General features: G+C 39.1%; 1 protein-coding gene across 4 annotated transcripts in view; it reads right to left on the minus strand.

The window, feature by feature from the left end:
• AMMECR1 (AMMECR nuclear protein 1) overlaps window positions 1–15,723 on the minus strand; it is an 83,055-nt gene that overhangs the window by 8,155 nt on the left and 59,177 nt on the right. For 3 of the 4 annotated variants that reach the window (XM_056360025.1, XM_056360024.1, XM_056360023.1), the window contains 3 exons: window positions 11,958–12,072; window positions 3,180–3,270; window positions 1,417–1,513 (listed from right to left, as the gene is read on the minus strand). In XM_056360025.1, the coding sequence (XP_056216000.1) occupies window positions 1,417–1,513; window positions 3,180–3,270; window positions 11,958–12,072 (303 nt within the window). Of the gene's footprint in view, window positions 1–1,416; window positions 1,514–3,065; window positions 3,271–11,957; window positions 12,073–15,723 lie in introns of those variants that run through there. The other variant, XR_008825542.1, reaches the window with a different exon arrangement.

Consider the following 15,723-nt stretch of genomic DNA (forward strand, 5'->3'; position numbering starts at 1 on the left):
CACAGTAATCAGGTTCCTACCAGAATCCAGAATTCTGAACAGTCACTGAGACGCAAAGTCTTTATTCTTCATCCACAAGATCACTAACAAATAATTCCTCTAATACTAACAGATCCATTTTTCTAAGAAATGCCTCCCCTTTATCTGGTCTAAACGTAAACCTCTGCTGAGTAATAGCAAGATTTGTAGATGAAAATGACAGATGTGGAAGCTGAAAAGAACGAAAATCTCAGGTCTCTGTCCTATAACAGTGCATCATAAACAAATCAGGAGAATCCAATTATTTTCTGTAATGAAAGGATTGAGTTTTACTTATGGACAAGGAAGTCAAGTCTGGTTTACACCTAGCTGTACTAAGGAAAGAATTTCCAAAGAGATCAGGACACAGAAACAAGAGCATTTTTAGAATACAACATTTTTAGAACTAATCTCGTGACCCTGTGAGACCCTAAAAGTTGATAGAAGGTAGGAAGGATACCAGTTTTGGACAAAGGATTCTAACTTTGTTGTTTGTGTTATTAATAATTTCAAGTGCGGTCACCCTGAAAAGTATGAACAGTCAATATTTTCTTATGACCTAAGATTTAAAAAAATCTTATTTCCCTAAGCATGGAATAGATAACTAGAATTTAGCAGTCATGTTACACTGCAAGCTTATAAAAATACAGTTTTAGAGGCGTTCTTACAGGCATTTACTCCTCCACCCTTCACCGTATAACTACAATATAATGGGCAGAATATGTGCTGCAGATTCAAAAATATTTTGACTCCCGCCCACTCAGAAGCCCTCCAGAACACATTTTCTTAAATTAGCAAATCAAAATACACTAAGTGTGCAAGAGTGACAAGAGTATGAAATAAACTACTAAATTAATGTCTTCACTCCTGAGAATACCCTCACACAGTTCAACCAGTACGCTGACTGCCAAAGCAGCTACCTCATTTGCACAGCTAACGGCTGGTAAGGCAAGGGAAACCTCTACTCCGCAGGACCCAAATGCTTTCTGAGGACTGAGCAGGTTATTGGTACCCAGCAGCAGCCCCATACTGCCCCACCTGCTCAAATCCAAGTTGATAACGGCAAGAAACCCTCGTTAACTGCAGCCCCCAGCATCCCTCACAGTAAGTGACCAATACACTAAGAATTTTCAGTTACCAAACAAAACGTGCAGGTGCCCTGCTATATAAGTAGCCTGATATTTAACAGCCTTTTCTTTCTTGCTTAGCACCACTAACCCCTATGCAAGGCACAGATACTCTCAGAAGTCCGTACTGCTATTGTGAAAAGAAAAAAAAATCATTAATAGTATCTACAGGAAAGCTTACTATTAACAGCTGAAATCAGCACTTACCAGGAACAAACGCATCACAGTATTACAAAAACAGGGTTTATCTGTAGCAGCCCACGATGCATACCTGGTTAGCTTTATTGTTTTCCTGAATTCATTTGTAATCGGAGCTTTGTAGCCTCCTTTCCTCAATAAGGAATCTATGGTTTGAATGTGGTCCCATCCTGTGGAATTGTACAGTAGTAAAAATTAGTGAGAAATACAGCAATAAGGAGAGATGTTGCAAAAATACGGTACAGTATCTAGTGTTAGTGATAATGAAAGTGCTCTGCTCAAGTTCTGCAAAACATAGAACATTCCTCCCTACTTAAGAACAAGTGAAGGAAATATAATGTATAGGATTTCTTCACACACACAGTTTGCTCTACAGACATCATATTTTTCTCGTAGTTGAAATATTTTAAAAGTGGACCCACTATATCGAGGTGTCGTAGACTGGGGGCGAGATACAAAATTAAATTTTTCTGAAACATTCAGCTATGATCCTGTATCACAATCACTTTATAAATTATAAATGGCTATGACAGTATCAAAAATTAAATTTCTGTATAGCATAACATTTAAAAGAACTTTTACTTGAACATGTGCAGAGAGCTTCAGAGATTACTTCTTCATAAATATCACAACTTTACAGTAATATGTCTAATTTCAGAACAACTACATTATATTACAGATGTCTGTGTAATAAAAAGTGATGGATTAAAAATACAGATTCTTCACTGCTCTCAATAAAATCTTCATACTTCAAAACTCCTATTTATTGATTTAAAAAACCCTAATATTTTAACTAGCTGTTAGACACATTATGTCTGAAAAATGCAATTATATCAATCACATTGTTACATTAATTAAATAAAATTAAAAAAAAAGAGGCAGTTTTGACTACATAAAAAAATAGAAATGGGTAGTTTTGGGTAATTTAAAGAGCCAGATTGCAAGGCATGGTCTACTAAAACTATTTAGAAATTTAAACACACCCTCTACTCCCCCAACTCCTAAATTTAAAAAAAAGCTTGGGAAACCTCTAAACTTGTAAGTGACTATTTGAAAACAGAATTATCAATTAAAGATGATCTTCAGTAAAGGCCTCACCCTGTTCCTCAGAAGCCCAACTCAAATACAAAAAGGAAAAAAAAAAGGGCAAAAAAATAAAAGCAGCAATGCAAAATGTAAAAAGATTGAGACACACTGTCAAGCTTGGAAGGAAAAACCCAAAACATAGCAAGTAGTCATAGTCAGCTGCTTAGTCCAAAAGATTAGTATTCAACAAAAGCTACTGTAGTTGTTTTAATTCGCAAATTTAAGTGTGTGCCTCTACTAAAAGGGACTTTAACAACACTATTTTGGATTTTCATATTAAAAGTAATTGCCTTCCATCCATCAAAAAACCCCCAGGAAGCCAGTGTTTGTAAAAGGAATTAAGTACTAGCAGAAAGTACTAAATTGAAAAAAAACCTCAAACATTGCAAATTTAGGAGTAAATCTGCTGTTAAGATAATTGACCAGACATCCCACCACTTAACTGTTTTTGCATGTCACTAATATCACAGCGTAACAACTGCATGAAAATTGGCAGCTTTTAACAACTGTAAAGCTGGGTGACAGCACTGTACCACCCTCCAGATTTTGTTTTCCTACAGCCACTCTGCATTTATGACTTGTATAAGGGGACTGATACAGGCATGTAATTGGCATTTTATATAAGAGTCTTCTTACAATTAAATATTGCTCCATCATCTGACATCAGTGCAAGGTCAAATATTGCATTTTAGATTTATATGTACGTTTAAATTCTTCACCAGATCATATGAAATAAAGTGCAACAATGACCTTGCTCCTTTGCAACCTCCGGTAAGTAGGTGGCGGTGCGTTTTGATCCTTTTTCATTGATGAATTCTATTCTAATGCCATGTACACCCACCTGCAAGAAATCGGCAGCTTTATTAGTACATTAAAAGAGAAAAGACACAAGAGATTTCTCACATGATCAAACCCAAAACGTGACCCTTGTAGCGGTTAATACCATGTTGCAAAGTTTCAAGAGGTGGTACTGAAGCGAATGAAATCTTTCTGAAAGGTGCTCTCCTTCTAAGCCTTGTAAGGTCAGTAGCAGCACAAATGTGCTGCTCGGCTGCCGACCGCAGAGCTTCATTTCTGGGCTGAGGGAAAGCCAGCTGAGATGCAAGCGTCACTCTGAGTCCGCCGTCTCCCTGTGACACTGTCAGCAGTGATGCTGCTGATAAAATCACCTGGTCACCAGATACAATCTGCCAGACAACCAAACAGCTGGCAAATCTAATGACGCATCCATTAAGAGCATTAATTTTGTTGAAAGGAACAACTGAGCCAATGAAAGACTTGTCGCACTATGAACTGGAGCCCGGAGCCTTCAAAATTTCTGCTAGCATATGCCAAGGAAAGAGAGATATCCCAAAGTATTCACCTGCAAACTCCTACTTCCATACTACCAGTCCTCTGACAAAATGCCAGCATGGAAACCAGAATTACTAACACCAAGGAGTTAGACACAGATAAAGTTGCACCGCCAAAAAAGAAAGAGGAAAAAAAAGAAAGAAAGAGGAAAAAAAAGAAAGAAAGAGGAAAAAAAAGAAAGAAAGAGGAAAAAAAAGAAAGAAAGAGGAAAAAAAAGAAAGAAAGAGGAAAAAAAAGAAAGAAAGAGGAAAAAAAAGAAAGAAAGAGGAAAAAAAAGAAAGAAAGAGGAAAAAAAAGAAAGAAAGAGGAAAAAAAAGAAAGAAAGAGGAAAAAAAAGAAAGAAAGAGGAAAAAAAAGAAAGAAAGAGGAAAAAAAAGAAAGAAAGAGGAAAAAAAAGAAAGAAAGAGGAAAAAAAAGAAAGAAAGAGGAAAAAAAAGAAAGAAAGAGGAAAAAAAAGAAAGAAAGAGGAAAAAAAAGAAAGAAAGAGGAAAAAAAAGAAAGAAAGAGGAAAAAAAAGAAAGAAAGAGGAAAAAAAAGAAAGAAAGAGGAAAAAAAAGAAAGAAAGAGGAAAAAAAAGAAAGAGAGGCTGGACACCCTTCCAGGGCACCGTTTCAGCACCCCTGTTTCAGGAGCAGTAATCCCGAGAGTACCTGCACTCGGATCAGCCGTGCTGCAGGAGATACTCCATTGCCAGTAAGTTTTCAGTTGCTTTTGAGTTCTGTGCGTAAACACAAAGCATTAGTAGATGGCCATTTTTATTGTCACGGCCACATAACCAGGATGTTATTTCCATTTAATTCCAAAGTTCCCAATTTTGTATGTGGAAATGAATAATTTACGTGTAAAAGGGTATCGTGGTGTTTCGTATGGTGTTTCTTTTTGGACACAAAATTCATCAAAAAGTGCTGTAACAGTTTTTCCACTGACAGCCTACTGTACTGTAACTGCATGACAGTCAAAAACCAAATAAGGAATAATTACAAAGCTCTACCACTTGTTCAATTAACGTATTTGCTTATATAAAGACTTCATTTTTTAATCTTTATAGTATTTTATATATATGATATAAGCATGGGGAAACAGGAGGAAGTCTCTTGTGGCTGACTGTGGCCTCAAGAATTTTTCCCCATGAACCTAATACTCTTAATTAGAAAAAAGTACATAGGAAAAATTGTTTTGAGACTAATTAATTTAATTGACTGCAAATTTTAATATGGTATTTCATTACCAAACACTTCTAAACCTAACATGGATATATAATCACCAGAGAGATCTGTATACTCAGATGATGTAATTAGGAACCCAAAAGGCCTGACAGTAAAACAAACCAGTGACAGAAGCTGAAATGAGCCCACCAAGTTCATTCCAAGAACAGAGTAAGTTTTTGCAGCTGGTGATTTTGTAACTGTCTATATTTAACTGCCTAAGCACTCAGATCAAGTAATTCCAGGTTTTGCACACCTTCAAATCCTGCAGAATATTAGATTTTAAATTCCACACAGCTGGTTTGCATAATAGCGATCCTGTAGTATTCCTGAGACACTAACCAGAAGCACGAGTGATGTATTAAGTGTGACGCAACATTCGGGCTGTAGGTAACTGCACTGCACTGGATGTTTCCCATTAACCTTTTTAATGGACTTTTAGGCCCGCGTCTGCAGAAGAAAAAGATGTACGGCAAAATTAATAAGGCAACGCGATTGCACCCACGATTCCTCTGGCTGGGAACATTCCCTAGCATTCTGTGCAGCGTGAATTTCAGCTGCGTCGCTGAGCAGCACCCCAGCCCCGCGCAGATGGCCTGGACTGCAGCCCCCTCAACCCAACCCAAGCCACCCGGCCCAGCAAAGTAAGAACGAACCATGCTAAAACCGGCACGGGTGTAGTTAGGAATTTGTTTTGCCTTCCTCAGGAGATCAACGTGCCTGCATTGAGGAAAACCTGTGAAATGTCCCCAAGTATTCCTCTCACGGAGCAGAGGTAAGGGATGGGGGCACATTTGGAAGGCATCACCTGGGCTGGAGCTGGCTCCCCTACCAGCACAGCACTTCACCCAAAGCCTACGGCATGCTGCTCAAACTAAACACACTTGACACGCTACAGGCATGGTTTGGGAGAACAACATCATCTGCCTGTGCAGTTCAGAGAAACAAAACAAACCATCTTCTTCTGCAGATGGAGTTTCTGTCTCGCCCGTCACCATTTCTTGGGGAAATGATTACACAGGTACGGCACTCGGCTGCAAAAAGGCAGCGCAACTGCTGTATCGGCCTCCCAACGGATAGGAATCTATTTAAACTGTTGCTGTTGGGAGAGGAAAGCGAGATAAGGAGATTTCACAAGGCAACAAACCAGCCTCCTCCAACAGAAATATTTCCATAAGGCTTTAGAGCATGAAATACTGTATACTGTATGTCCAGTACTTGTGGATATCAGCCTTTTGGCCCACTGTATAACTGGCCAGAGGCTACCTAAAACTAGGTCCAGTGACAGTATTAATGAAAAAACACAGACCTTTCACTAAATCTAAGGGCTACATTAAACTACATTTTTGTTTTACTTCTGAGGTCCCCTTGACAGAACTGCAAACTTTGTTGGGTATTTATACACATTCACATTCATTTAAACGCACATCTTTTAATGAATCATTTATTTATGAACATCTCAGTATGGGGCAAAACACGCACATGCCACATTTATTGTTTTGCCAAGTGCTTCTGGCACTTGCTAGATTATTACTCGTAATACCTCTCTATATCTGTCTCAGTTGGGCTAAGAAAAAATTGTTCCAAAACCAACATTCAAGCAACCTCACGTCCAGCTGTTCTGATTCAAAGTTCCAAACACAGTTCACAAACCTGGGCCTCTGGTCCTGACTCTCCAACCACACTGCAACAACGTCAGGCTCATAGGACTATTATCCACATGGAATTCAGAGAAGCATCCGCAACATCAAGCCTTGCTAAAATTTAAGCTTCTAGTCCACTGTGGAGTAAATTATCAGCAAATAATCATTCTGTTCAGTTTTATCTACAGCACTGCAATCTGTAAGAGGTTTGCATGCAATTATCACTAATTAATTTAAGATAAAATCATTGTAAACATTTTTTTTCAGAAACACATTAAAGCAGACAACAAAGAATCTGTGAGGAAGAATCCACCGAGCTGGAGCAGCACACCTCCACGCACCTGCCCACTCCTTATGCTCACTACTTGCTGCTCTCCCCCTCGCAAGGCCAGAGCGGCTCGATCGCTGAGCACCCCTCGCTGAGCACCCCTTGCCACCAGTACAGCTGGTCCAACCGTGGCAAACCCCGCCGGCTGCCTCCCAGTTCTCCCCGTACAAGCGGGCACGCAACCACCTGGTGAACCACACGGGCTGTTCTGGTTATGGCTTCTCCTGCTGCTGCCTTACGGTTTGGCTGCTTCATCTTTGAACAGCAGCGAGTGATAAACATTTTCAGACAGAAAAGCCGGTCTGTAACTTGTACAGCTTTTGACACCACGCAGTGCAGTGACCTTCCCCTTTATTTACCTCAGCAGAGCTATGGCAAGAGCTGTGTAACCTTGTCTGGAAATGGAGAACGTGTCACATGGATGCTGACCCCACTTTTTCCTAGCTGAATTCTACAGCCTTTTAGCCACAAATATGTTGGCTTGTTTCTGATCATCTTTAGCAGAGCTTAAATATTACATTCTGATTTAACAACGGCGGCAAAAGACTACTCAGGAGGTCTTCTTTCCATGACAAGCATTCTTTTTTTAATGAATCATTTATTTACATACACGGAATCACTGAATATTGTCCAAAGAGAATAAAATATTGAGCTCAAGACTCTTTCTTCCCCATTCTAAGGAACATAAATTGCAAGAGCTGCTGGTGCTGCTGCACTTGCAGGAAGGAAAGAATTCCCACGCCTCTTAAATGTACTAACTTTGTCAACAATGAAAAGCCACCTTTCAGTCAACATTATTGGCTACAACTATTTACACTAATATTTAAACCAGTGTACACAGGCTGAAGGCCTTTTGTATCGACATATCAAGCATGTACAATTCTGCAGGTTTTACTTTACTGAAGAACAGCAACTCCAGGACAAAGGTCTCTTTCAAAGTATTTCAAGGAAAAGCTGCTGGTCAATCCCAGTTATTTATTACCCTGCTGGAATTACAATAATGTCTTCCAAAAAGTTTCTTACTATAATTACAATCATAATGTCCTATGATGTTTAATAAAAAAAATGAGGAGAGGGTCTGAATTAGCACGACATGTTTTACCTTCTAGAAAAAAACCCCACAGACTCTTAATTAACGAGAAGATAAATTAAAACTGCTCATTTGCTGTAACGTGAAATACAGTGTAAATGAGTAGAGGCACGTCACTCTTCTGTATTTCTAGGAAAAAAAGCAAGCAGGGGATACACTTAAAATGGCAAATTATTAATGTATGTGCAGCCACAGCCTGTCAAGCAGGCAGAGCCTGTAGCACCAAAGCTGGAACTGCAAGACCTATGACATGATCACCCCTTAGATATGCCGTTCTGGGATCTGAATCCACTCGCAGCACCCGCTGAGCACAGGCCCAAATCACAGACTTACAAGCTTCACAAACCAAACAGAAGTTGCCTCTAAAGGACCGAAAGCCACAATACTTCACAGAGATCTATTCAAACTCTCCTACGTTCCTTCTTTCAGGGTGCTGCCAACGACAAACACTGTTCTCAGTGCAACATGAGATGCAAAAATATCTGCATTAAGAATCAACAGCAAAACTGGAAGTATTCTGAGGCAGGAATTCAAATTTCTGCAGGAAAAAAAAGGACCTTGTAGAAGGACATATCAAGAGAATGGAAGCGTAGATAAAGCTGAGTTTATGCAGGAAAGGCATGACTGCTAATAATATCAAATGTGTTTAAAAGCAATTGGTCTTTATGACTTGTCTCCCAGGTAGTTCTTTGATATCTGATCTTTAATAACAGAGCAGTACTATTAAAAAAAACCCCGAAACATATCTTAAAGAGTTTCTCATGTTGCCCGGTTCTTTGAGACAGAAAGGCTGTGAAACCACCCCAGCAGCACCTGGACCACCGCAATATTTGGTGGGTTCTGTCTAGCAGAAACAAAGAAACTGTTCATACACCTCAGTGTTCACTTCAGAGCTCTGCATCTGTTCAGCTACTAAAGTGAACTGCAATTCATATAAAGTCATGTACACCAAGGACGCTAAATTGTGTTTTGGGAAGCATTCTCATGAACCATGGCATTGAAGTTGTCCTTTTAAGGTGTGTAATTTCTCCTAGTTACTTTTATAAAAGGTAAAAATGGCAGCAATTTGAAAACACATGGGAGCTAATAGCAGTCAATTCACTCCTGTCTCCTCTTTACCTGGTTGAGGATTGTGCTGCAAAAGGATTTCTTTTTACAACAAGGAGTTGCTTTTTACAACTGAAAAATTGATTTATTTAGTTTGGGAAGTTAATTCATTAATCAGAGAAAAGAAGATCTATCACTCTGCTTCAGGACACAGGAGCCACTCCCGAGCCATGCCTTCAGAGATCTTCTTTCTCTCTAAGCCACCAGAGCACTGCGAGCTGTCTAAATCGGCAATTTTGAAATACCGTGGCAGCAAACTGCTGTTTGGCTCCCACGGGATCATCAGTAGCGTACCTACAGAAGTAAGGTCTCCTAACCAGGCTGGTATTTTTCAGGGTGACTCTAGCATCACACGAGATGAAAGACGCAGAATCTCTCTTTACATCATTCTCTAGACAACCTGAAACATCCTTTTGCCATTAATACCCATAACTACAGCTCCCTTAAAAGAAACGTGGATGACATAAGCATCTCACTCACAGGGGCACAATCAGTGATGAATCATTCTTTTAAGGACTAACAAATACAAATTTTATCTTTCTCATATTTATACACCCCTCCTCTTTCTGCATGGAAAGCTTGTGGATCATCCACGACTATGTATGATTCAATCACTTGAGAAGCACATTTAGCTTACAGGGAAAAAAAGAAGAAAAGAACCCAAACAAATCATGGAACCTATTGTGTGACCGTTCCTTAGAAATCCTAGGAATTTTCTAAAGTTTTTAAAAACCTATCATTAAAAACACCTTAAATGTAACTGGGGAGAGCAACTAAGCAAATGGATATCATAAAGGTTATTGTATTTTTGACTGCTCCATTCTTCCCTTGTAAGTCAGGGCTTTCCAATAGGGATCATGAGAATCCATAAAATCAATCAGAACTGAGCAGGACTACAGTTCTGCATTCAGCTTGCTTACACTGCTGTGAAAGCCTCAAGGATGCTGCCACAAGACAGAGAAAGGACACAGAAAGTAAAAGCCTCCTTTGTGTCAAACAAGAATTAGAGTTATGAATCCGAAGCCTCCCAAGGAACAAAGGTAAAGCCAGCCTTTCCAAGGGAGAGTGCTTTTTTGAACTCAGGCTTTAGTTTCAGCTTCTCTTTAAGATTTAAAAATCTTAGAAGTTTATTATTGAGAGATTAAAACAGCTTCTAATATATATAGACTACCACATGAAGAGCGCTAAATGCTATTTCATTATGCACATCACACTTTTAAAGATACATTTTCTGAATGTATTCGTAGTCTGATTTTTAATAAACTGTAAGAAATGAAATTAAACTGAAAACATCACATTGATTATGACCAGAAGTCAACCTAGTAAAGCAAAACAATTCTACCAGTTTTAATTTTGACTCCTTAGCTTGGTTTAGTGTTAAAAGTCACTATAGTTTTGATTACTTGAGAACATTGTTTAAAGTACTCTAATGGCTCAGTGACAAGACAAACTACTTCTCTGAAAAATGGTTCTTATTGAGAATACATGCAGAGTTTCAGCTGAGATTTATTTCTGGTCTGACATTACATTAAAAAACCGAATAATTCCGATTATGGTGAAAATGCTGATAAACTCCCAAGGAAACTTTCATTCATCCCATTCAGAATTACATATCAGAAGGTAAGAAGCCCTTGTCATTACGAGTTGAACTGGAAATGCATTTTTATTAGATTTTCAGCTACTGAAAAAACTCATAATGCCGAGGTTACTGCTGGATACCACCATTCTGACACAGTGGGGCCTCATACCATTGTAACAACAACTGAAATTTCTGTTCAATATACATTTGTTATGTGTGAATACAATAGAAAGCCTCTTTTTCTCTTAAGAAATCATAAATATTTAGTAGGGCTAAGTCATTATTAAAGGGAAATACTGTAACTTGTGTGGTGTCTCTGGCATTATAATATGCCTGTCGTCATATATCTGACCATTTCAAATTTTTATGTCCACTCAGATACAGACTCAAAAAGCAACACAACAGTCACACTGACCAAGATAAGAAGTTCATCTCCAGTCCAGTAACTTGTTTTTTTGCAAGCGCCTAATACCAAATAATTGGGAAAAAGCAGAATACAGAATAACACTTCCTTCAGTAGAGCTTCCCAGAAATAATTCTAAAAGCAGCATTTGCTTCCTAATTTCTTTTACGCTGCTGTTCCAAGAGAACGCATGCAGGTTTCCTAGAACCTAACAATTTAGATTCAGCTCCATGTGTAAGTGGCAAAGAAAACCAAGGGCGATGATTTACTTGGCCTCATTATAGAAGGGCTTTGTGGGGTCTGTGCAGGCCACTTGCTCTGAAAGCAGAGAAGGTGCTGCGAACAATAAATAGCTCACTCCTGCTAAATTAGGCAGCTTGGTTTGGGGTTGCCATTTCTTGCAGTGCTTCCAGAAGCACACACGAGACTTTCACACCAGAGCACCCTCTTTTCCAGAATCGATGGATTGATCTATTGTGTTTCTGTAGTTGGCTGTGCTGCAAAAGAGGTCTCAGGACACCGTCACTCAGACAATACCTTGCTTGATGGAGTCTCAGGCATAAACACAGCTGTGCAGACCACACAGAGTGCCAAAGTGGGCAAGAACACAACTTTATTCCATTTTCATGGCTCAGATTTTTAAGGAGATGACAGTTCTATCACAAAGAGGCTTTTGATTCTATGCACAAAACAGGGTGTGTAGAGTGCAGAACAGTGTCAACTACACAAAATTTATGCAGACAATTTAAATGGTGTGGCTTCTGCCATAGATGTTCATGATATCAAAGTAATTTTCTTAAAAGACATCTGACATCCTTACCTCCCAGTCCATGTAGTCACATACATCTTCAAAGTTAGTGAGTAGAGACACTGAGCAGAAAAGCCGTGGCAGCTCATCCCTCGTCATTGGGGGGAAACGACTATCTTTAAGGGCACTGTTGAAGACAGAAGACAAAACAAGAATTTCAAAGGATTTTTTTGTCTGCGTGGTGGTGGTTTTTTGGTTTGTGGTTGTTGTTTTTTAAGTTCAAGGACCTAATGAATCAACTAAAAAGTATAAAGGACAAAAAAAATCCTGATGAAATGATGACCAGTTTGATAACCCAGCTGCCAGTGCAACACACTGACCAACATTCCCAACTTTTTCCTTAGACATTTGTTTCAGTTCTTGGCTGGCCAGTCAGGAGGTGTTCTGAGGGTCATTCCTTCCTGAGCTGACTTTGCTACTGTGACAATCTTACTAATGAAGCAGCAGAATTTTTTTTGGAAAAAGTTACAAAAGCTCTAGCTCTTTCACTTACAATTTAGTAAATCCCTTTCAAAAAGGATTAAACTATACAACATGAAGTAGAGGGGGAAATTCTATAGCCTGCAATAATCAAACACGTAATACAGTAATCAAACTGTAGAACTTAATTGTTCAGTGAAAAAAAAATGCAAACAATCAGAACATTCTCCAAAAAAGAATAACATACATGCTTACTAGCATAGGTGAATATAAAAAGGTAAAAACCAAGGGCTCTACAGACCTGCAAACCTACAGGACTTGAAGATGTTCTGCAAAGCAGATGGAATGATTAGTAACAGGGAAGCTTGCAAACAGCTAAGCTAATCCTCAGGCTAACGCGTCATTCTATAGACAAACATACACCTAATGGGGTAAAATTCAATACAGCGAGGAGCTATCTGTGCACATTCCAGCACGCTTTGAAAAACGAAGCAGTTAACAGACAGCAAGCAGTACCACGAGTGAAAACATCTTTAAATTGATCCTACTTGTATAAGTGTGGTTAAGAACCAGTTAAATTGGAAAAGGGAAGGTTAAAGTGAGTATGGTATCTCATAGTTTTTTATTCTCTTAAGGTTTGAAATGTGACATGTATGAATACAAACATGCTCATCTCCAACAACAACAACCAAAAAATCAGTGATCTGCTAACCGAGCCTTTTGATGAGTAAAGAGAATTTAAGATTAAGAAACTTACTAAAGTACTACCAAGTTCTTCATGTGGCTCCTTGTTTCATCTAACAATTAGATCATTCTTACTCATTTTACTTGGCATTCGGCCAGTGGTTGCCATTAGCTGACAAAATTACAGCCGTGGCCATGTGCTTACAATATGGCTGAAGTCTCTGCATCGAATACCACCGTTTTATATATCAAGTCGAGTAACTTCAATAAAGCAGACCAAATAAAGATTCATAAGCAAAAAAATGTAAAGTTTATCTTAAGGAAATCATCGTATGTATAACCAGAAATAGCTTCCCATCATGAATTAATACCACACACTGAAGAGCTGAAATAGAACCTTTATTTTTCTGGGGTGGGGGGGAAGGCAGGAGTTTTCCCAGATATGCTACAATTGCAAAAAAGAACATAGTATTGGAATTTATAGACTAGAAGCCCTTCTCCAAGCTCTGGTATTTTTATATTACAAAATAGGTCAGAAATTTAGATTTATGAAGACAAATTCATTATATAATAAAGTAACAATTAGCAGGCCTATGCTACCCATTTTTGAGGAGTAGTTCTAGGCAACCCCAGGCAAAGCTGCCATAGATGTGACAAAGGATGTGGGACAGTAACTAGCCAAGATAAATCTTTTATCATTTATGTAGTATAGACAGGCCTGTGTAGACTAGTGAAGAACTAGGAACACTACTGAGATTTAAAGCATAATGCCTGTGATATTTAACTAATGACTTTTGCTGAAGATGTATCAAAAGATGGTATTCTCCAAGGTTTTGTGGATGGGATTTGCAAAGCTAGCTTTGGAACTGCTGGGGACCAGGCAAAGTTACCATCCTCTACTGCCGAGCGTTTCAGAGCAACGTCAGGGATCAACTCACACAGCCACAGAACAGCAGCAACACAGAAAAATACAGACAGCTAATAAGCCCTCATACCCCTCCACATGGCAGGAAAAAAATTAATGTATCGTTAGATAGATATATCTGTAATGGGAGGATACTCTGAAGACAGGGACAGCTCAAACCAAAGTCCATCTAGCCTAGTATTAAGTAATAACCAAGAGCAGCTAGCAGAACAAATGGATATAAGAACATTGTAAACATCCAGGGGTACTTCCCTGGAACACTCTCCAGGCATCCAGTTGTTTATAGCTTAGGTATTTTGAGCCAGAGATGGTATCTCTGCACTTAAAACCTCTTCACGGGTTTATTTAATAAGTGCATGCATATGCACTTTTGATGTTTTACCCCATCTTTTAGTAAAAAATAAAAAATTATGTTCAGAAACACCAATCCTCTTAGAATCCATTACTACTACAAGTTTGTGTATATGCAAATTTCTCATTTCCCTGAGGTATGCTGTACTTCTATCATATAACCGATCTATTTGAATACACTATGGAAAAGCACCCAGAGAGACAAGCACTATTTCATTAACAAACAACAAATTCAGTTACCTCAGGAAACAACTGTATGCATGGACATTGCCAATATTTGTTTAAACCCATTTTTCATAATTTCTGCAACAATCTTACCATGCAAAACATTTCCCATATTTTAAGAACTTACAGCTTTCAAAAAAAAGATTATTTCTTTTTGGACAACCTGATACTAGTTTTTTATCTAACTTTCAGTTCCCCTCCCTGAAGCTGCCAAAATGCAGTTGGGAATTTCAATTGTTTGAGGCCAAGGTTGTCTACTATGGGTTTAAGCCTGACCCCAGTAACGTTAGCAGCAAAAGTCTCGGGGAAATTCCCACTCACTTCAGATCTCCTGCACCGGCGCTGCTAAATGAGAAACCATCCTTAGTTTAACATACTTTAAGTTGTTCAGAAACAAACCTCGTCCAATGCACGCGTAAGCCCTATCTCAGCTGGCCTGCCCAAATGCTGAGATAACAATGTGAAACAGGGTGGGTGAATCATGGCAAATTTGAAGATCGATAAAAAGGTGAGATACGAAACCTCCACATGAACAGAGTGGAAGCAGAAAGGCACGCAAGGGCACAACAGCCTCAGGCAGATACAGCAAAGTACTTCAGTTTTAGGGAAAGCAGAGCAATGCAGTCAACACCGCACACTTATTAGCAAGCTTAGCTGGCTAATTCCATTATTCAATAACATGACACTGGCACAAATAGCTTCTTTTACATAACCACCTCATGATAACTAAAATATTGTTTATCCACTGACAGTGCCATTTCAGCTATACCTAGTCCCTTCAGAACTGTTAGGTGCTGTGTTACCTTCCCAGTCTGCTGCAAAACTGTCCCTCAGCACCTCCGTGACTGCACACTGCGTGTGTGTGCATCCTGCGTTAAGGCTCCTGCTGCTGACGGTGAGGGGTATCAGGCAGAACAAGATCAGAGATCGAGGATCAGTCTCTGACACCACCTTTAGCGGTCAGTACAGAACATTGCTGCCATTCTATTCCTCCCTTCCCCGTCTCCAGACCCCTGTATTACAATTTGTTTTTCATCTTTTAAAACAGCTTTGCCTCTGTTGTTACAGACGTAAACCAAAAATTTACCTGGAGAAAATCCGAGTTGACAATCAATCAGCAGTTGGAAGAAGCCATACTAAAGGGAGATGCCAACAAGAAAGGATCTGTTTGTG

Source organism: Falco biarmicus, chromosome 14 (assembly GCF_023638135.1).
Source record: "Falco biarmicus isolate bFalBia1 chromosome 14, bFalBia1.pri, whole genome shotgun sequence".
NCBI lineage: Eukaryota > Metazoa > Chordata > Aves > Falconiformes > Falconidae > Falco > Falco biarmicus.